The sequence below is a fragment of the Cyprinodon variegatus genome, unplaced genomic scaffold (genome assembly GCF_000732505.1).
Source record: "Cyprinodon variegatus isolate N-32 unplaced genomic scaffold, C_variegatus-1.0 Scaffold38, whole genome shotgun sequence".
Taxonomy (NCBI): Eukaryota; Metazoa; Chordata; class Actinopteri; order Cyprinodontiformes; family Cyprinodontidae; genus Cyprinodon; species Cyprinodon variegatus.
In genome coordinates, this window is record NW_015150491.1 from 814,359 (window position 1) to 835,648 (window position 21,290).

The 21,290-nt window shown below is 36.5% G+C and overlaps 3 protein-coding genes across 5 annotated transcripts in view; 1 reads left to right on the plus strand and 2 right to left on the minus strand.

Annotated features, from left to right (window-relative positions):
* The first annotated feature begins 381 nt into the window (after positions 1 to 381).
* LOC107081210 (translocating chain-associated membrane protein 2-like) lies at positions 382 to 8,549 on the plus strand. The gene is made up of 11 exons (XM_015369415.1): positions 382 to 559; positions 2,521 to 2,584; positions 2,777 to 2,886; positions 3,446 to 3,562; positions 3,679 to 3,737; positions 4,601 to 4,685; positions 4,870 to 4,940; positions 5,062 to 5,166; positions 5,256 to 5,399; positions 7,588 to 7,745; positions 7,855 to 8,549. Exons 1-11 carry the CDS (start codon positions 440 to 442, stop codon positions 7,929 to 7,931), a joined length of 1,110 nt encoding a protein of 369 aa, XP_015224901.1. The 5' UTR covers positions 382 to 439; the 3' UTR covers positions 7,932 to 8,549.
* A 216-nt stretch (positions 8,550 to 8,765) lies between these two features.
* efhc1 (EF-hand domain (C-terminal) containing 1) lies at positions 8,766 to 15,591 on the minus strand. Its single transcript, XM_015369405.1, has 10 exons — positions 15,382 to 15,591; positions 12,389 to 12,610; positions 12,017 to 12,304; positions 11,756 to 11,911; positions 10,811 to 10,997; positions 10,400 to 10,617; positions 10,159 to 10,293; positions 9,301 to 9,514; positions 8,991 to 9,143; positions 8,766 to 8,866 (listed from the first exon to the last, which is right to left on the minus strand). Exons 1-10 carry the CDS (start codon positions 15,445 to 15,447, stop codon positions 8,847 to 8,849), a joined length of 1,659 nt encoding a protein of 552 aa, XP_015224891.1. The 5' UTR covers positions 15,448 to 15,591; the 3' UTR covers positions 8,766 to 8,846.
* Positions 15,592 to 16,580: 989 nt separating this feature from the next.
* Positions 16,581 to 21,290, minus strand: part of eva1a (eva-1 homolog A (C. elegans)) — a 93,876-nt gene continuing 89,166 nt past the window's right edge. For all 3 annotated transcript variants that reach the window (XM_015369831.1, XM_015369832.1, XM_015369834.1), the window contains one exon: positions 16,581 to 18,484. In XM_015369831.1, the coding sequence (XP_015225317.1) occupies positions 18,105 to 18,484 (380 nt within the window). In that variant the 3' untranslated portion in view covers positions 16,581 to 18,104. The remainder of the gene's footprint in view (positions 18,485 to 21,290) is intronic.

A 21,290-nucleotide genomic window follows, 5' to 3' on the forward strand; every position in this document is an offset into this window, starting at 1 on the left:
AAAAAAAAGAGCTTTGTGGCATCTGGCTGTTTTTTTAAGGTTACTTTATACTTTTATACTTTAAGTAGTTTTTGGAGCACATACTTTTTTATTTTTACTTGAGTACACAGATTAAGTTGATACTTCAAGTGTTTTTAAACTTCAGTATCTATACTTCTACTTAAGTAACAAATGTGTGTACTTTTGACGCCTCTGACTATTAAAGATGACTGTAAAGTGAAAAAAAATGTTTTTGTTTTTTTTAATCGACCTGAGTTAAAAGGTTTGCCTTAAAGGGCCTAATTAATGTCCCCTACAGGCTGTGGAACCCAGGGGCCTTAAAGGTATTTATGGCGCTCGCCCTTTAAGAAGACGCGCATGCGCAAAACGCCGCGAAAGTTAACTCCTGAACTTCGCCGAGCCGAATTTTTTTTCAGATTTATAAAATCAGTGAGCTGACATGGCATTCCGCCGGAGAAACAAGAGCTACCCGTTCTTCAGCCAGGAGTTCCTCATCCAGAATCATGCAGATATCGTGTTCAGTTTGGTGATTTTCATTCTGATCGGGCTGATGTTTGAGGTGAGATGGACTCTGATTCTTTCCTTTCTTCCCTTGTTTGTCTCCCTCAGCTGTTTTAAGAATGCAGGTCTGTCTGTCTGATGATCTGAGCAGGAATGCTGCTGCTCAATCGATTGAATGCAAACTGCACCACAGTTTCGTCCACAACTGTTTAATGTGCTTCCCTAACCAGTTATGTTAGCAATAAGTGCTGCTTTTCTCACGCGAGAGCTCCACCAATTTAAAACTACTTCACAGATATATGCAGAACAAAACAACATTATATGGAAGAAGCTTTTTATAGATAAATCATACGTGTTTTCTCTTAGTGTTTAAAAGGCGAAATTAAACTTTATATTTTTAGCATAAATCAAATATATAGGATATTACCTGCTGGGGTTCCTGTCATTATTATTTTTTTCTATTTTATAAAAGCTTATTTCCAGTAAACGTTGTGTTGTAACAAACTTTACGAACTGCAACAATAATTTAAATTTACCGGAATTTGGACTGTTTCCACTTAAAAAATAAAAGCACATAACTTGTGCTTCACTAACTGAAACAGTTTGTGTTTAATTTTGAAAGGCTGTACCGGAAGTTGTTAGCTTTTCTTTTTACGGCTGCTTGATCTGTTAAGTTAGCTGCCACGTCTCACTCTAATCCGCTGCTTTTGGCCACTATGGCTTTAGCAGCTCTCTTGACCAGACCTGATTTCAAGGCAGACATTGAGTTAGATGGTTAGAGGACTGCTATACAGCCCCCAACCCCTGGGTATTTAAAGTTTCTATCCGGAACTCTGGCTCTGATCACACAGCTGGCTGAGTTGAGAATCACTTTGAGGGGATTTCCTTTTTCTTTTTTTCTTTTTTTTTAGTTTCAGAAGAAAAGGAGAACTGTGCACATTATATTGATTTCTAGATTTTGCTCCAACAGGTCGTATAATAGAAGAAAAGCAGTGTAGGCAAATCCATGTCTTTATCAACAGATGGTGTTTGCTTTGCAGCTTGCACTACATAAAACAGAATCAAGGATTGAGTTAATTTTACACACTACCTTTGGATAATTGAGCTTCTAGAATAACACTCTAAATTTCATCTTCCTAATATGAGCATTAGCTACTGCATACTTAGTTCTCATATCAGATAGCAGTGAACCTTATCTTGGGGCAATTTGCAAGGAAAACATGCCTCATTTCTAAAAAAATTCCAACTTGGTCAGGCTCTGATCCAGTTACATCACCTGTTAGTGATTGTGAGAGCAGCTACTAAATCAGAACTTTTTGGACTATTTTCAAAAGTTGGTGGAAAACTTAAGAGCACATCACCTAAAGCACAGCTTTGAGTAATTTCCCTCTGGGATTATTAAAGTATTTCTGATTGATGGCTGTATATTGCTTGGGGTATAGATTTCTTCAACAGGGAAAACATAGGTGCAAATTAAATCAGTCTTTTTAAAATCATTTATTGTAAGCTATTTTATAATCAGTTCCATCACTTATTTGGCATGGATAGAAAGAGAATAAAACTACTAAAGAAAACCCCATCTGTGGCAGAAACTTAAACTTGTAAATCTTCAAGGACACTCCATTTCATTTATGAAACACGGTGGTGGCAGCATCATGGCCTCGGAAGGTTTATTGAGTGGAGATCAATTGTGTGGGTTACAGTTGGCTCCAATTTCCATTCATATTAGTGCTAATCCAGACAATCTAGTTTCACCAGCTGTTTCTGCCTCATAGGAATAATTTTAACATGAGGAAAAATATTGCTTTTGCCAGATGATATGAAAAATGTGCATTTTGGCTCAAATGGATGAAACTGTAGCACACCTCCATCACAGTTTTGCTTTATCTGTTACAGCTAAGAAAAAGAATAATTGAAGATGTAATTTTGTTATGATAATTCTTTATTTTTTTTTTTCAGGCTGCTTTAAAAAAAAAATCTACTTTTTTTATTTATTTTTTTTCCTAATTTCCTTTCCAGGCAACAGCAAAGACAGCCATACTCTTCATTCAGCCTCAATACAACATCACCATATTATCACTAGGTATGAGGTGGCTTTTAAACTCACTTCTGTGTGACCTTTACAGTTGACTTCTGCTTTTCTTTTAAACAGATACTCTGCATTATTGGTTCTGAATTGTTTATGAAAGCAGTCAGCTTCTCCAGGATGTTTTAACAGACCTATGTGTTTTGTTTTTTTTGTTTGTTTTTTTTCACCCCTCCTGTGTGTGCTTAGAGGGAGAGGTGACTACGTATCATTATGGATGGAAGGACGGAGCCACCATCCTCTTCTATTTCTTCATCGCTATCATCCTCCATGCTGTAGTGCAGGAGTATCTTCTGGATGTAAGCAATTAACTGCCTTGTGCATTTTTTAAGCACAAAACTGTATTAATTACTACACAAATACTTCTATGAAATATTTTATACTATATGTATTAATATACTGATTTTCTTTAACTGCTGATATACTTGTATTCATGTTAATTAAACATGTATTAAAAGTATTTTCTTCTCGCCCTCATTGGATTTGCATAAAAAACGTGACTCATGCTCCATTAAAAAATGTTTTCAAGCTCATTTTAAACACCCTACTGTATGAGTGGACCATAGTTGATGTGTCTTAAAAATACTTCTCTGATTATCATCCTTGAGAGATGTGTCACTGGGGAGGATTTAATTTTATTTTAGTACCTTCTCCGGCTTTCTAAGGTGTCTTGAAAGGAATACTTCTTTAGAAGAGTGTTTCAGCAGCAGCCATAAATAGTCCCGGCTGTATCTTCTTGCCCTACTTATTTTTTTTCTTTTTTGTACGACGGTGACACTTCCTTGTGTATGACGGTGACTGCCATTATGACAGGATCAAGTGTCACTCACATGATCTTTTCTTTTGTTCCCGACACAGAAAGTGAACCGCCGCCTTCACCTGTCCAAGAGCAAAAACACCAAGTTCAATGAGTCGGGTCAGCTGTGTGTGTTTCATTTAGTGTCAAGCGTGTGGAGTTTTTACATCCTCATTACAGTAAGTTTAAAATAAAGCGTCACACTTCCAATTTTATTATGCTCCTTAACTCTTAAATAGAGATATTAAGCTGCCTGAAGGTTTCATGTGATCTTTGTTCTGATCTTTTCTCAAAGGAAGGATATCTCCTGCACCCTAGCAGCCTTTGGGAGCACTACCCACATTCACACCTCAGGTAAATATTTATTAAGTTTCTGTTTTTTTTCTCTTTCAAAAGAATAAATAGTTGATTGTTTTTATAATGGTAAAGATCGTATATAGAAAAGTTGTATAAAAAAAAATAATTTTACATAAAGGTAAATTATTTAAATGTCTTTAAGTGAAATAAGTAAAATCCTCCTGCATAACAGGATTTTTTATTTTAATTTTTTTTTTTTACCTGGTGCTTGCATGTCACATTGACAATATTTTGCAATATGGATGTTTTCCCTAAGTAACAAGACTCCAAGCTATTAGTTTAGCTGTTTAAAAGTATTTTCTTCATGTTCAGACGTGTCTGTTTTAATTCAGGCTGCAAAGAACTGGACAGCAGTGATGTTTAGAGGCAAATATACTGTTTATTATTCCTTTGTTCTTTTGCTTTGTCTGTTTGCTACATATGGAACAAGCAGTGTTTAAAAATAGTTTAAAAAAAAAAACTCTATATTTGAGGTCCTCACCCAACCTCCTGTTAGGGAAATGGCTAAATCCTCCAAATTGTGTCCTTATCAACCTCACCTTAGGCAAAATGGAATAGCACGATGTTCTTTGAAATAAAATATAAATTTAACAGAGATTCCTTGTGGTACCTCCTTCTCATATTTGTACTAAATTCATATGTTTCCCCTCATAAATACACTCTACACTTTTAAAAAGCAACTTAATGTTGCACTAATCTTCCCAGTAATGTAAACACATTAGGAGGTTGTATATTTCTGATCTGAACAGAAGTAAACCTGCTATTTTATACAAAGAAATGCTGAAACATCCTTGCTTTTTTCCCCCACCCATGTCTTTAATTCACCCACAGCTAATCCCTGTCTTGTATTTACTCTCAAGGTTTCAGGTGAAGTTTTTCTACCTCACCCAGCTGGCTTACTGGCTCCACGCTCTTCCAGAGCTCTACTTCCAGAAAGTACGCAAGGTCAGTCAGTCGGTGAGGCCCTGGGAATGGGAGGAGTTCTTGAGTAACTAGATAAGCTGTTTATAATTCGTTCTTTGGAGGTCTTGTATCATTTCACTGCAGATGCGTTTAACAGAATAAGGGTTAATGTCATGGGAGGTATGGGAAACTAGTACGATATTAAAAAGGATTCTTTTTTTTCCAGGAGGAGATTCCTCGTCAGCTGCAGTACATCTGCCTCTATCTGCTGCACATCTCTGCAGCTTATTTGTTAAAGTAAGTTTCTGTGAGAAGCTGTTATAAAGTTTTATCTCTGTGGCAAAGTTTGCATAAGCTCTGACGGTTTGTGGTTTTGCTTGTATATCTTACAATCTTTTTTCTCTTGTATCATGTTTAGTTTGAATCGTGTGGGCTTGGTCCTACTCTTTCTCCAGTACGTAACAGAACTGGGCTTCCACATCGCCAGACTCTTATACTTTACTGATGAGAATCATCAAAAAATGTAAGTGGTTCCTTTCCTTAATAGGCTTATTCATTTAGCTGTGAAATGTTTATTTACTGCCACGATGCCACATTGCTGTCTTGGCTCAGGTTTGATCTGTGGGCGGTGAGCTTTGTGTTTACACGGATGGCCACTCTGACCTTGATGTTCCTCGCTGTTGGCTTTGGTTTGGCCCGTTCTGAGAATCAGGGGCTCGACGTGGAGTTGGGGAACTTCAACACTGTTTTGATAAGGTGAGGCCCTCTTTAGGCTCCTTTGAGTTATAAAAAAACATTCTCCATAAACTTTGCACATCTTAAGGACAGGAATGGCTAAAAGATTTTGAAACCACATTTGGGTCAGACTGCTGGCAAAAATATTCATATTAACAACACTTACTGTAGAGGGGGAGTGTATGTCACATCATATCTAATCCTGAAAATGTGTAGAGAAAAAATCTTAGATTTTTTTTTTTTTTTTTGAGGTGGGTTAAAGTTTAGTTGTTTTTTTTTCTTCAATTGATTGACTAAAATGTCCCTTATATCCCTAGTGTAGAAGAATTTACTCATTTTGAAAACAACTATTGTCCCAAATTACTCAGAAAAAAAATATATTTATATTTTTTCTCTCCTTTATGTTCTTTTTTGCTACCATGAAGTCATTACGAAAAAAACCCACTGCATTTGATTCAGCTTTATTTATAAATAAAAGAAGAATGAAATATCTTGTAGTTTAATGTAAAGTTTGGGACAAATACACACATGGTTCTCCTTTCTACTTATGTTTCATGCAACAGTACTATGAAGTAAAATATAATTTGTGGGGTCTTCCTATAATGAAAAAGCAAAACTTCAAGAGAGTTTAAACAAAGGATTAGTTAAAAATAAAAAAGATGTGCATGAATGATTGTGTTGCTCGGCACATGAACAATACCTTGCATATTTCCTCTTTGTGGCTTTAAACTGGTTACTCTTCCACATAGAGGCATTTTAAACCGTGTGCTTATTTATAGATGAAGCTAAATACAGGCAATCCTGAAAGTTCAGCTTAGCTTTAACATAGAGCTACAATAGAATAATTAAGACCAGTGTTTACTAGTCTTATTTGACTTGTGTACCCCTTTGGGAGTTTTGTCTTACCGTGAGCATCCCTCTCAGTCAAAAGTATTGATGATGACCCGAAGATGGAACATACAATAACTGATTATATAATAAAGACTATTTTACTTAATCTTTTAATTTGAACATTTAATTCTTATCATTTTATGTTTTCCATTTCAAATTTAAAATGTAAATATGTTGCCAGGAAGTTAGTAAGGAATTAAAATGAATGCAAAATAAAGTCCTATTATAAACCTGTATTAAACTGGAGCTCCTCTGAGTAATTTCCTTATAATCACATTTAAACTCCTTTTTTTTTTCTTTATTTATTTATTTTTTTTAACTTTATTGATCTCACTTGGGAGAAATTTACCTCAGCATTTAACCCATGCCGTTGGGAAGCAGTGGGCTGTCATCGTGGGACCTATCTGGGATTAAGGGTTTTGTTCAGTGACAGTCAAAGACAGTGGCTCCAACTCAGAACCTAAGGATTCTTGATGAATTGGGAGAAAAAAATACAGAACAAAATTTATAGTCAGACTGACTTAATTAGTTTTACTTAGTTTTTATCACAACACCTGAAAGCTGCTTTGATGGGCTCCAATAGCTCAGTGTAAAAAAAACAGCAGATACCAGGCTGTTCTCTACATCCCGTCTGTTCCTTTGCTTGGTTTTGATGTCAAAGCTGAAGGTGAACTCAAACATATGATAAAAACTTACTTTTTGGTTAATAAAAGCTTTTTTTAATTTTTCAATTGGCTCCTCACAATGCAAAACAGATCCCAGCCCTATTCTATTTTACTACATGGGAAATAAAATATTTTCATGTACCCCCTGCAATGCACTCTTAGCCCACTAGGGGTATGCGTATCCCCAGGTAGAATCAGTGGTTTAGATCAATGCATAAAAATGTTTTAAAGGTTTGAACATAAATCTACATGTAAAGAATTGAGAATTACTGTTAAGCTGCTGTCCATCCATCCTACTGAGCATGAGCATATTTATTAAAAAAATTGTTAGGTTTTGTAAACCATACTGTATCATTACAGTAAACTGCATTGATATTGTATGTTGAAATGCTTTCTATTAATACGTTTTGTAAGTCTATATTTATCTACAGAATTACATAGATTGGCATAGAATTTATTTTTTACTTGCGTTTCTTTGTGATAAATTTACTGCCCATTTAATATTCCTGTGGTAATTTCAATCAACTGCCTGGCCACATACTAACAGCTAGAACTCCAATCAAAAACATAAAGTGTTTTAATTCTGTTGCCCATTTAAAGAAAAATTTCCACATTAATAGTCACACTGATCTTCCCCTTTTTTTTTTGCTAAGGATGACTGTTCTACTGGTGGTGTGTTTGACTCAATCTTGGCTCCTCTGGAAGTTTATCCGCTTCCAGCTAAGGCGCTGGAGGGAGTTCAGACACGAACAAGCGGTTCGCAAGAAGGCTACCACCAAACAACCCTTACGGCAATTAAAAAGGGACTCCCGTGAGTTTAAAACATGCCTAAAAAGTTTTCATAAATCACTCAGCTTGCCTTGCTCATACTTTAAAAACATAGGTGGATATGCTAACGTTCTCTTTTATCTTCCTCCTAGTTGGCCATCATGAAAACGGCATCCTTAAAGCTGAGAATGGACTTTCATCACGGACAAAGAAACTCAAATCACCTTGAAGTGGCACACTTCCTGGTTTCAGCGGTGGCATCATCTCTTATTAAGGTTTCTCATTGGCACAGCAGTGAAGCCAGGGGAGGAGCGCCGGTCACAACGTTTTGGCTGAGAATGTCCTGTGATGATACAGGGACTCGGTTACTGCAGACTTTGGCTTGAATGCTGGAAATAAAGGAAATCTAAGGACATCCTTTGAGCCCAACAGGCATTTATTCCTCTCATTGTATCAGTATTCCATTGTTTTTATATATCCACACAGCCTGCAATCCAACACTAAGGGACACTGTTGCAGAGTGGTTTAAAAAAAACAAACAAAAAAAAAACCCTGAGCATTGTTTCCATAATGAATGTGTTTTTGCATACTCTTAAACATAAGTACTGTACTGCAGCTTGTACTATCGAGTCCGCTTTGCTTTTTTCCCCTATTCCGCTCCACTGGTGCGGAAACATATCACTGATGACATGATATTATACTGACAAAAAAAAAATCCTGCATTTCTCACTGGTCACTTAACAGATTTGTATTAAATATATACTGTAGATGTTACCGCATGCCATTTCATATTTGATTTTTCTCCCTGTTGTTTTGTCAGTTACTTTATTAAAAAAAATACATTGGTCTGAAACTGATGGATTTGTTTGCATGTTTTTGAGTGAGAAAATAAATGTTTGCATGAACACTGATGAGAATTTATTCAGGAAATGACATGATAGAAACAGCATACACAGAAGTAGGGTTACTGATGCATCTAGGTGAGACATAAATTCTTAAATGTTTCAGTGGAGAAATGTGCAATAGGAATTTTCACACCACAAAAATCTAATTCAGTAGCATAGGTTTATTTAGTTAAGAATACTTCCTCCAAACACATTTTATTGTTTCATTTTTGGGAGAAATATACAGGATTTCCTTTAGATCAGGGAACTGGTCCTTCATCTGGCAAGAAAAGGAAGAGCAAAAGTCTTAATTTCTGACACCTACTGGGTGTAAAGAAGATAAAGCAAGCATGCAGTTTTAGAATATGAGGTACGTTTTATAAAATTCCTGATTTAATGGTTACCTTTTTGTTCCTTAGGCTTGTTATTCGCTGCCTCCACTCCTAGCTTCTGTCTCACCGAGTCCAAAGTCTGAGAAGGTATCTGGCTTGAGTTGGACTCCAAATAATTGAGCACATTGTGTTCTGTGTTGGTCAGAACGAAGCGATGGCTGAAAACTGATAAAAAACAGTAAACTCTGCATTAATGTTTGCAATTAACTGCTGCTGGGATTAACTTATTGAACATGCATTCTATATTTATACTACTCTCATAGTGCTAGAAGTCTTCAGCAGTTATGAAAAAATATTTGTTAAAGAATTAAATGAGAGTTACTCTCTACAGTGGCTCCAATAGCAAAGTCTGCAGGTGAGTAGAACTCAGGATTATCCACGCTGGAGCCTGGTTTTGGAACCCGGGTCTTTTCTAAGAATTTTCCACCTATGATGCCAGAGTTGCGCACTGGCTTTTCAAAAATACTGATCATGTCGTTTAAGAGGTGGTAGGACAGAACAAATTGCCGGTCAGCATCCTCTGGATATGGGGATACCTGAAGGATCACAGAGGAAAGCTCATGTCAGGCGGAGCTGCGCTCCTAAACGTCCTGTTACCAGACCATGGCTAACAGTAAACATTGTTTGTAATTCAACTTACTTAAGAATCATTTATTACATTTCAACCATTCTTTTTTCACTGAAAGAATAATGGTACAACAAACACTTCAATGCCTTTTAAAAAAAAAAAATTATTGTCCTAAAAACACTAAAACTGTACATCAAGAATCAGAAAAGTATATTTAGACGTCCACAAAAATGTAATGGGTACAGCTTATGTCCTCCCCCTTCACTGGCAGTAGTGGCCTATCATTTTAAAGCATTTAACTTTCAGTTACACACAATAAATACAGTAAGCTTATACCCACAAAATGAGTTCAGTTTTCCTTAAACTTAAAGCAAATCTAAGAAAATGTGAGGTCTGGGCCTTGATGCATAATTTCAAAGCTGTGATGATTAGAAAACCTCACTCACTTCCATCACCTACTTCCTGATAATAAGATACATTAACGTTTTCAAGCTGCATTATAATTCCACTCTAATCTAAAAAAAAAAAGTAAAATAGTTTGTTAAAAGCTCCAAATGAGCACCATAATGCAGGACTTATTATTCATCATCAAATTCACAAACTGTAACTCACCAGCTGGGCAGTGTAGCGAAGCACTTTGTCCTCCTCTAATCTCAGCAATTTCACTTTGGGAGGTGCAGGGATTAAGGAAAAACAATTTCGAAGAGAGTCTTCAATGGAGCCAAAGCCATTGTAAGGTGGGATCTCCTGTGTGTGTGAGCAAAAGTAAACACACTTGAATATAATGTGATCCATAAAGGATTATGATCTATAATAAACAACCGCATTTATGAAAAAAAAAGAAAAGAAATACCTTCTTTTTAACCTCCTCTTTCCTTTCTATCTCTACAGCTTTCATCTCCATGTCTGGGTAGTTCCTCTGGTAATAATCTTTGGTGAAGCTGTCAAAGTCGAGCAACAGTAAGTGATGGCTCAGAAGCTTGATGGTTTGACCCAGCTGGAAGTCTTTGGGGGAGTAATACTCTTCCACATGCTCCTTGGGGACCTCCAGCACACAGCTAGGGAAAACCTCTTAAAGAAACCAAACTTAATTATCTACTTTTTTATCTGTTCTACAAGCTTTTTAGGCATTATAAATCATTAAACTAGATAAGATTGCCAATGTTACATGACTAATAGTGTTTACACTGATGGTATAAACCACACCTCCTAAAAGCAAAGTTCAAACAAAAGAGAAATGCTTCCACATCTAAAAGCCTCCTACCTGATTTGATTTTTTTCGGTATTTTCTGTCTGCGCATGAAAAGAGTGAAGTGTTCTTGCCCGCTGTTGCGTTCATGGACCTCTCTGATCTTCACCGTGTCATCCACCAGGTAATAGTTAATGACAACAGGCCAGGTAATCCTGTGCGCAGAATTCGATTCAATCCGAAAGGCGCGGAATCGCAGCACCTGACCATCAAAATCAGAAAGAACGTGAACAGATTAGAAAATCGTCTAAGGAAGTTGACCTAAACCTAACATTAAGGCTCACTATTAAAAATGAAGAACTTAATCATTATCTGAATATGTTCTTCAAAAGAGATTTTTTCCTATTGACAGGTTTTTATATTAGCATTTAAATGTTGCATTATGTTCTAATTTTAGTCAAACTGTTTGAACTGTAACCTCAGATTTTAGTTGGCAGGTGTTGTGCCTGGTTTGGTCTTTTGATCTAAAACCAACCTGCCCATTTTTCTAGAATTATTTTGTGTATAAAAGAAAACATTACATCAGTATTTTCTGAAAAAATCTGAATACTATGCCCCAAATTAAAGCTACATCCGAAGTAAATTAAATCCCATTGTATTCCCATGTTAATGCTTTCAATATCAGCAGTATTCTGTCCTGGAAATGCAAGATAGTGGATTATATGTCATTTTTCCATCATCAAGTAATTTTGATGTTGCAAAGACGCTAACAAACTTTGTAATAAGTCTTTATTCTTTGGATAGCTTCACAGAGCAGACTGTAATTTCAACTCACTAAACCTTTTGTTTATCAGGCTTTTATTAGGTTTAAAAGGCTTTTTTATTGTGTAAAAACAAAAAAATTAAATAATCTGGTGCAACAGAAGCTGCACATGTGATGTTAACAAAGTCCTTAAAAATTACTGCAGTCTAGATGTGCATTTTGAACTGATAAATTAAACTAAAAAGACATGAATTCACCATGTTTTCTGTGTAAGGAAAACGTTGGAAATTGTCAAATGTAGAACCGGTAGTCCGGGAAGTTTGTGCACTTGGCTTATTACGACGTCTGGTATAAGGATCTTCGGGCGTGGGTTCTGGCTCATTCAAAACTATGCCCTCACTCTCCATGAATTCCTGCACAATGGATGTGAGACACAGAGAAAGTATATTAAATCCAGCAGACCTGGAAGTATTGTGCTATGAGGCATGCAGAGGGGATAACTGTGGTAAGGGCCGTACCTTAGTGAATGCGTCACACTGCGTTATGTGGTATTTGACCCCGTACATCTCCAGGTCTATACCCAGGTTGAAGTCTTTCCACAGGTAATGCTCCCCGTGTTCATTCTTTGGCACACGTTGACGTTTAAGTCGCTTCCCTTGTTGCATCCCAGAATTCTCCACTACTGGCTCCATGATGCACATGCTGTCATCCTCAAGGTAATAATAAATTACCACTGGGCGAACACGGTAGTCCTCTTCAGGGGACTGTGGGACATCCTCCAAGAAGTATGCATTAAAGCGAAGAGTCTAAAGCAAAGTATGCCAAATAAAACCATTAATAGGGAAAGGTAAAAGTTCATCTTTTTAATATTTTTATTTGTGCTACTAGACCTTCTGATAGAGCGCCACATGTGCTGGGATGAATTGCTCATAATGGGACTTGTCTTGTGTGGCGTATGCAATGTCTGATCTCTCAAAGGTCAGTTCATTGATTTGCTGTTGAGTTAGTTGCTCTGATAGAAGAGGTTCCTGCCCAATGCCTACAGAAGGACGGCGAGGCATAGCATAACCATTCCTATAGCTGAGTGTCTGGGAACGATGGAAGGATGACTTCTGCACACACAAACCAAAATCAATGAGTAAGCCATTGCTAAATCACAACATCAATCTAAACTTAAAGGTATAGTGGAGGATGTTCTTTTTCTGGGTGGGTCATCAAAATAAGTGGTCCTCCTAATTGTCAATCATTCTGGTGATATGTTAACGTAAGGCCGTCCTATGTGCTCGTCCCCATTTTCACTTACTGGTGGTGAATCTGACATAGCGGAAAAGTTGCCAATCTTCTTGCAAAGTAAGCTTGTATGAGCGATGCAAACTGCAGCTTTTAAACATGGACAAGGAGAAATGGGCTGGTGCATTCTTTCGCACATGTATAATAGGCGTTCCCACTCGGAAGCAGGTACAGGGTTGTGCATGTGCTTTTTTTTTTTTTTTTTAAAGTGGAGAGGGCAGGTCTTTTCAAAAATTATTTTTCGAAAATCCTCCACTATACCTTTAACACTTAAACTGATACTAAACAATCGAAATGTTTAAGCTACTGTTGAAGTGTGAAAAGTTAAGATGTAGTGTCAGACAGGAGGTGAGAATTTAAGCCTAAATTAACATTTCAAATTAGTAGATTTAGTTGTTTTTTTTATTATTGGAATATTTTGAAGGCAGAACTGACAAAGGCTACCTTCAACCTACACTTCACATCAATTCTTGATCTGCTGGCCTCCCATTTGACCCCAGAATTCCTTTGGGATGCTTTAAGCGCAATCCGTCCAGTAAAGATGCGCACGGCTCTAGGTTCAAAAGCATCTATATTAGACTCACTTCAAAGCTGTCAGATGTTTTTTAAAGTGACCATGCAATCCAACAAACTTTCTTTCCTCTTCATCAAGGCACTACATTATCTAAAAAAAACAAACTTAGAATTTCTTAGCGCAGTATGACGTGACAGAAAGATCCTATCGACTCATTTCTTTCCTTTTTATGCCACTCAAAAAAAACAACAATGATCAACAGTGGTCAAAAACTGTATGGCTGCGTGCCTGAAACCAAGAGCTCACCTAGCCCCAATAGCCAACTCCAATATATTTCAGGTGCTGCAGTCACCTGTCTATAATGAAGGGGCGGAGGCGAGAAACAACGTAAATTATGCACAGCAACAAAAATACAACTAAACAAATTAATTATTTCATAATTAAGTCAACTCATACTTCAAACCAAAATATTTCATGTTCATATATGTCATACCAAATCAGACAAAAAGAGTAAACTAGAAATAATAAATATTCAATCATAAATCAAACATTTGGTTCCAACAGATGCAATGGAGGAATTCATGGGTGACTCAACAACAATGTTTCCCAGTTGCTTTGAACTGTTCCTGTTTAAAAGCTGTTTTTAAGTTTCTGCACATTTCTTATTTTGTCTCATCTGTTCCAAAAGTCCTGAGTACATTATTCTTGAAGTCTTCTTTAAATTCTTCATTGCATCATTGCCAACCTCCCATTATCTGTTTAGAAGAAAAAAAAGTTTTCTCCTGGCAAAACTTTAAAAACAACAAACCAATGTTATTTATCAGAGTGAGGCTTGGACAGCACAGTCCATTTTCTATTTATATTTCTTTATTGCAGGAGTGGTATTTCTGACCTTTGAGAGGGAGTGCATTTTCAATCAGGCAACTGGCATGCTTTAAAATTCGTCTGATCTATAATTTAGCTAATTACAGAAAAATGGCATTTAAACTTGGGATTTCCATTTCTATCTTATTTTTTCTTGGTCATTTTAGATCAACTAGTCTGTGTCTTTAGTAACAGTTGTGAGATGTAGAAAAATCAAGCCTGTCTAGAGATCTGGGTACAATCTTTCAAACCAATCTAGATATTATTAGACATACTATATCAGATTAATTTTCACCTTTCAACCACATTTTTATGTTGTCTAAGAGGAAGGTGATACATTGTAATTACACTGTCACAAGTACAGAGCGACGAACTTCACTCTCTGCATTTAACCCATCCCCTTGGGGTGCCATTGTGCGGCGCCCAGGGAACAGTGTGGGATTAAGGGTCTTGCTCAGGGAGCCAGATTTGCAGTCTGTGTGGGACAATGCACTAACTAGGCCACCACTCCCCCATTGCATTACTTTTTTCTTTGTATGTCTTGTCAACATCCTTTAGATTTCAGATCAGCAGTATGAAGGTCAGTCTCACATATCCACCAGTCCAGCGTCCAAAAATACAAAATCCCACCAGTTTCTACATTTGTTTTGCATTTTTAATGTTTTTATATTGAGCTTAAAGTACAAATTACTTAAAAATTGGTCAAAAATAAATACAAAGCACAGCTTATGGGCAACTGTCAGTAAGAGACAGTAACACTTCAACACCACTATTCCTTAAGTTTTCAGTTTCATATATATATATATAAGCACATATTACACATATTTTAATGGAAAACGTTTTTATTAATCATTGCTCTGAACCTCTGCTGACTGATGTGGCACACTGAAAAAAATAATGCAACCGATTTTTGCATTTACTTAATCATATTTAGTTAGTTTTCTGTAATTTCCCTCTGGGATTATTAAAGTATGTCTGACTCTGATTACTTTAACACAATTGTTTTATGTTCAACCCTGCTAACATGAAACAATTGTGTTAAAGTAACTAAATATGATTAAGTAAATGCTAAAAACGGTTGCATTCTTTTTTTCACTGCATGTTTTTGTTATATTAATTGGTTGTTTCCAGAAAAAAGTGATAAATTAAACAATATGTAATGTTTAAGAGACGTTAAGTTGTATTTAGGAAAACAGCTGCTGTGTACATCCTTACCGTCAGATCCCTAAAACTATATCCAGGTATAAACGGTAACCCGTAGTTATTCCACCCTGAGGACATTTTCTGCGTCGATCTTTTGTTTGGTTTCTTCTCTCCAAAAGTCTGATAATTCCTTGTTTTAGGACAATAAAATCGTCTTCGATGGCGTGAGAAGCGACATAACAATTCCACCGTTCAGTTTGTGGTATCCATGGAAACAACAACGCGGCAACGTTTTTAACTCAAAGTGTGGAAAATGTATCAATACACCGAAAAATGACAACGGGGAGACAATCAAGTTCAAGAATAAATTACAAGCATAAGTTTATATAAATAATGTAAGAGAGTAAGTTTATCACAACTTATAATAAAATACTACACAAGCTGCTTACCTCTTAGCCAACCAGCAGGTGGCAGCAAAAACCAATAAATCTCACCAGCTAAGATGTGTTTCTTATTTCTAATACGATAACTTTAACCTATTTTGACCTATTGGGTGAATAAAAGTGCATACTTAAAAAAAAGGGTGAAAAACAATGTGGACTAATGCTTAATTTCAACACAGTTTATTTCAGGCATGTTATACTTATCTCTTACAGATTGCAATTTTAAAATTACACCTCAAGTAGGCACCTAATCCATGTGAAATTGACCTTTATAAGGTTCATTCTTAAATGCCCTGTGTGTTCTGTAACTAAAATCTCTCAAAAGATTACAAAGCCCTAATGAAACTGGGAGTAGCCTATGTCATCAAACTGACAATGTGATTAACAAACAAAGGCAGTTTTCATGTCAGCTGTTGAGGTGCAACTTAGAAAATTCAAATATCATTGACACCGAAGTTGTTTTAGTAACTTAGTTCAAAGGCAAGACTTTAGTTTTGTTTATTTTTATGACAATGGCTCATAGTTAATTAAAAAAAAACAATTTTAGTTTCTAAGAACATATAAATAAATCAAGCCAATAAAACAGAAATATTTTCTTTATACATAAATATCAGCCTAATCAAATGTATGCCCATGTTTTGTATAGTAAATGAACCTAATACTTGATCAGAGATTTTGTTTTTGCTTGAGTAACTGCATCATGCATGGAGCAACATAGAGACAGTAGGCATTTGGTCACCTGCATTGTTTGCTGCCATCTTCCTCCAGACAATATGAAGAACTTGAGTTTTAGCTTATATATGTTAAATGGACTTTGCCTTTCAGGTACCCCAATAGCTCAAGCGCCCTTTCAAATACCCTATTTTCCTCCATTAAACCTTCTATAATTATGTTTGCATCTAGCAGTCTTTTCACAGCCATTAGCCTTATCACAAAGTAGTGTTTTTCTATTGGCCTTATCCAAATAATTTCTGAGAAACAATGCTTTTCTGTTATCATTAACCTTAAGTCATAATAGTCAGTTTATAATACAGATATATATTTTTTGAATCAGATTATTTAAACAAATAAGCTTTTCAGTGGCATTCTGATTTACTCTGCTGCACCCGTTTTTGTTTTTTGTGCGGATGGTTTCTTCTTCACATAGCAAAAACATCATCTCAGGACCATTAGCTTTACATTAGGTCGTGGGTGACATAGAGGAGTGAGGATCAACACCTAAAAAAGTATAATTCAAGCAAAACCACTGGCATATTCTTGTCATTTACATTTCCACCAGAGTATATAGGAAGTGCAATATTTAACAGAAACATTCAGATTTGACTCAACCCTCAGGTTACCGTTAAAACTGTATTGTAAAAGCCGCATGCAAATGAAATATTTCCAATTAATTAGCTTACCTTTGAAAAACATTTGACAAATTCTACCAACTGTGTCTTTAATAGCTAGAAAAAGGCACTTCAATGTGAATAACTGTATCAAAAATAAGGTTATAAATCACTAAAAGCCTCTTTGAGGCTCTTTGCATTATATTTCCATTTCATTTCTTTTTTATGCCTTAATAAGAATTTATTTGGTCTGCTGATGACCCCCTTCTTAGGAAGAAAGCACATTAGCCAAACACAGAAACACTAGGATTGCATCCCTGAGGTGCCAGACAACTTTTGCCAAGTAAAAAAATATTTCCAAACAAACCATACTTGTGAACAAATAGTACACGACATCTATTAAATATTATAAAATATATTCCATAAGGGTCGAGATGAATCCCCTGTACACACACACAACAGCTTTTGGTTTTATAACGCTCAAAGGCAGCATAGTTTACTGTGAAAAGATTGTCTTATTTCAGCTCATTGTCAAAGCGCACTTTCTTTTTTGTTTAATATCGTAAGGAATACTGGAGAGTACTGAGCAAAGAGCTCAATGTTTCACAGTCTCATCCAGCTGCCTTGTGTTCTGTTTAGAACAGACCCCTCTGAGGTTTTGGTCCTTCGGCCTCCAGGTAGTCTCTGTAGGTCTGTTTATTTTCAAGGCAAGTAACTCATAAATCGCCACTTCCATCAATACAGCCTTTCACCTCTGATGGAAGTTTACCTCCAATGAGGTAATTTTGCCATGCACAATGCAAGCTTATTGTTTGACTGAAAGGGTTGCAGCTTATGATACCCAGTGAAAGACAGCCTGCAACCGTGCAAATCCATCCTCTCTTCAAAGAGTCCAAGGCTGCGTTGGCATGCTTGTTTCCATGGCTCCATATTGGGCTTTTGTGATCCCTACCCTTATAATCAAGTGCATCCTGGATTAAGTTTAAGACGATGAAGCCTTTGATAAAAACAAGTCAGTCAGTATTCAGTAATAGCGATTGAGGCTCCGTGTCCCTGGGATGTCTGGCTGTCCATTCATCCAGATCTCCCGTATGATTCGCTCCCTTTCCTCGAGCCTCTGGGCTCTCTCCAGTTCCTCTGCTGATGTGAACACGTTCATGTTGAGCGTACGCTCGAAGCGCCTGTGCCTTCGCGCGGACAGATCCGACGTGGTTTCCCAGTCCGAGTCTGAGTCGCTGGAGTCCGAAGACGAGTGGGTGGGGCGAGGCAGCTTCTTGGCGGTCGGTCGTTGCCGTGACTGGCAGTCTGTGCGACAGGAGATCTGGACCACCAGGGCAAAGAGGGTGAGGAACAGGCCCAAACACACACCACAGACGAAGAATAGCGCAGCCCTTTCTGGATGGTCTGTTTTTAGGGACAAAAAACATGAAAATCAGACAGGAAATGTCAGATTTAGGGGATATCTAACACTAAACAGGTGCAATATTTAATAAAAGCTTTTTGCACTAAACTGTTTCTTTTATTTTTACTTTATCTGATGAGGTAGTAATATTTAATGGTTTAGTCTGTTGGCATCTGATGTATTCTATTACTCTACTTAGTTCCTTTTATTTTATATATTATTAAGTAAAATGTATTTATGCAGCACCTTTTACACAGAAAACGACAAGTGCTTGTAAAAATGAGATAGGTGCAAACATAGGTTTAATATAGAATAGAACAGAAAAATGGGAAAATTCTGGGGTTTACAGCAGCAAAAACATTATAGAAAAAATAATGACACAAATGTGGACCTTATTAAATGAAATACTGTACTTTAAAGTGTTTAAACATTAGAAATACTGTGCACCTGGAGAATAAATAACCAATATACAGCTATGGACATTTTTACAGTAATGCATATTTGAAAATAACAGTGACATCAGAGAAGTGCAAAATGACAGCAGCATGTTATTTAACTGACTAAGGTAGAAACTGTGCAAAATCAGCATGAATGCAACAACTTATTGAGGTTGTTGGGAACAGTGGTGGTTATAAAGTCTAACAGCTGCTGGGAGTCCAGAGGGCATCCAATCACAAAGCTGGCCTTACTGATCAGCTTTTCCAGCCGCTCATCAAACAAATTAATTCTAAGAAACCAACTACCTTCCAGAATCTGAAACTTGTTTTGCAGAAATATATATAGATTTTTCTTACTTCCCCATAGTCAAATGGAGCAGAAAACACCAACATTTTATTCAGCATCCTTCTCAAACACAATACCATGGGAAGAATAAGGAGGAGGAATGAAACATTTTTTCAGTCTGGCAAAATCTAAAACACATATTTGACCCTAAATAGCAATTTAAAACAAATCTAAATCACCGGTGGACCGCCTTAGTGCTTTGAGAACAGAATAGCACTACGTCTTATATTTAAACCCTTGTTCGATTTCATGTAATTTATGTGGATAGTCTAATCCTTGAGTACTATTTTATGCATTCTCCTTCTCAGCTCACCTCACTGGTCTCCTAAAGCATCTAAATCAGAGGTGCTTAGTTAGCCATGCAAGACAGAAGTCTTTTCTGAAACATTTTATATTGCAGCCAAATGTTTTTGGACCATTTTTGTATTAAAAGATCCAACATCTATTTATATATTTTTATGAAAAATGATGCCAGTTTTGTTTTCTTGATTCACTTTGATTTTTGACATGTTTTTGAAGCAATACAATCAATTTATCAGTTGTTAAAAAAATGAAACAGCGCTACAGCATTGAAGAACCACCAGTCTTCCAAACAAGGGGGCATAAGGTGCTTTTCCACATCTTTAAAATTTTTTATGTCTATCTGGATTTGTTGTTACCTCAAGATCTCAGTCAGCAACGTCTAAACTAAACTGTTTTTTTTTTCTTCTCAGTTTTGAAAGTGCTGTATAGGAATGCAACAGAAAAAAAAAAGAAGAAAAGTACCTTGCAGTGGTAACTACAAGGTCCTTAATAGTTAAGAAAAACAAAAATAAATGATAAAAATGTGATGAATATATCAAAAACAGATAAAATGATTGATAAATGTAGGAATGTTAGACTGAAAACATGACTAATCATGTTTAGATAGCACAGACAAAAAGTCATCTAAACAATTAAATGTTTTACCTTGATTTAAAGCATTTTACAATTTTCTTAGAGTTTATTCCAGGTAAGTGGAGCATAAGAACTTAAACCTGCTTCTCCAAATCTGGTTATGGTTTTCAGGTATGCAGAGTAGAAATTTGCTAGTAGTTCAGAGAAGTCTGGGTGGTAGTGTGCTTTATATTTTGGTGCTAACCCATAAAGTGATTTATAGACTAACAGAAACCCCCCCTCTCTCCCTCAGGGAGCCAGTGTAAAGATTTTAGGACTGTGGTGATGTGCTCCATTTTTTTTTAGTTTTGGTGAGGATGCAGGCAGCAGCATTCTGGATCAGCTTCAGCTGTCTGATAGACTTAATAGTCATACCTGTGAATACAACATAATAGTAATCAGTTTTACTTGAGATAAAGAAATGAATTAATTTTTTTAAGGTCATGCCTATATATTGGTCCTTTAATGGTTCAGGTCAGAGTCCTTCACTACACTGAGGGTTGGAGCCTGATTGGTTAAATTTAGCTGCACTACATGAAGCCATCTGCTAACTTCAAACCTTCATTTGGTCTAAAATGAAAGCCATAAAGTGATTTATAAGCCATAAAGTGATTTATAGACATCAGTTTTGTTTTGATTCAGCTGAAGGCAATTTTGGCACATCCATACCTTGATTTCTTCTATGCATTAACCCAGCACTTGAATGAGTTCATAATCACCTGGTGACTTCTCAATGTATAACTGTGTCGTCTGCATAGTTATGGTAACTTATATTGATGTTTATTAAGATCTGGGTTAGGGGGAGCATGTAAATGTTGAATAGAAGGGATCCTAAGATGGAGCCTTGTAGAACACCGCATGGTTTTTGAGGTCTCTGATGTAGGGTTGCTTACTGACACAAAGAGGTCCCTGTCCTTCCAGCAGGATCTAAATCAGTCCAGTGCTGTATGAGAAGGGCTGACCCAAAAAATATCATCAGCAAACAAAACATTACTAATGCTTAGTTGAAAGATCTACTTCAGATTCAGAGAATCTTGTTTGTCCCCAAGAAAGCATTCACACAATACCTTCATCACACTGATAAAATATCTCAATAAACATTTTTCTTTT

Excerpts from the sequence above, each read along its gene's own strand:
- LOC107081210 (XM_015369415.1), top strand. The coding sequence starts at position 440 with ATGGCATTCCGCCGGAGAAACAAGAGCTACCCGTTCTTCAGCCAGGAG. Across the intron at positions 560-2,520 it reads TGATCGGGCTGATGTTTGAG|GCAACAGCAAAGACAGCCAT; the intron begins GTGAGATGGACT and ends TTTCCTTTCCAG. Across the intron at positions 5,167-5,255 it reads GATGAGAATCATCAAAAAAT|GTTTGATCTGTGGGCGGTGA; the intron begins GTAAGTGGTTCC and ends GTCTTGGCTCAG.
- efhc1 (XM_015369405.1), bottom strand. The coding sequence starts at position 15,447 with ATGTCCTCAGGGTGGAATAACTACGGGTTACCGTTTATACCTGGATAT. Across the intron at positions 12,305-12,388 it reads ATGTGGCGCTCTATCAGAAG|ACTCTTCGCTTTAATGCATA; the intron begins GTCTAGTAGCAC and ends ACTTTGCTTTAG. Across the intron at positions 11,912-12,016 it reads AGTGTGACGCATTCACTAAG|GAATTCATGGAGAGTGAGGG; the intron begins GTACGGCCCTTA and ends TCCATTGTGCAG.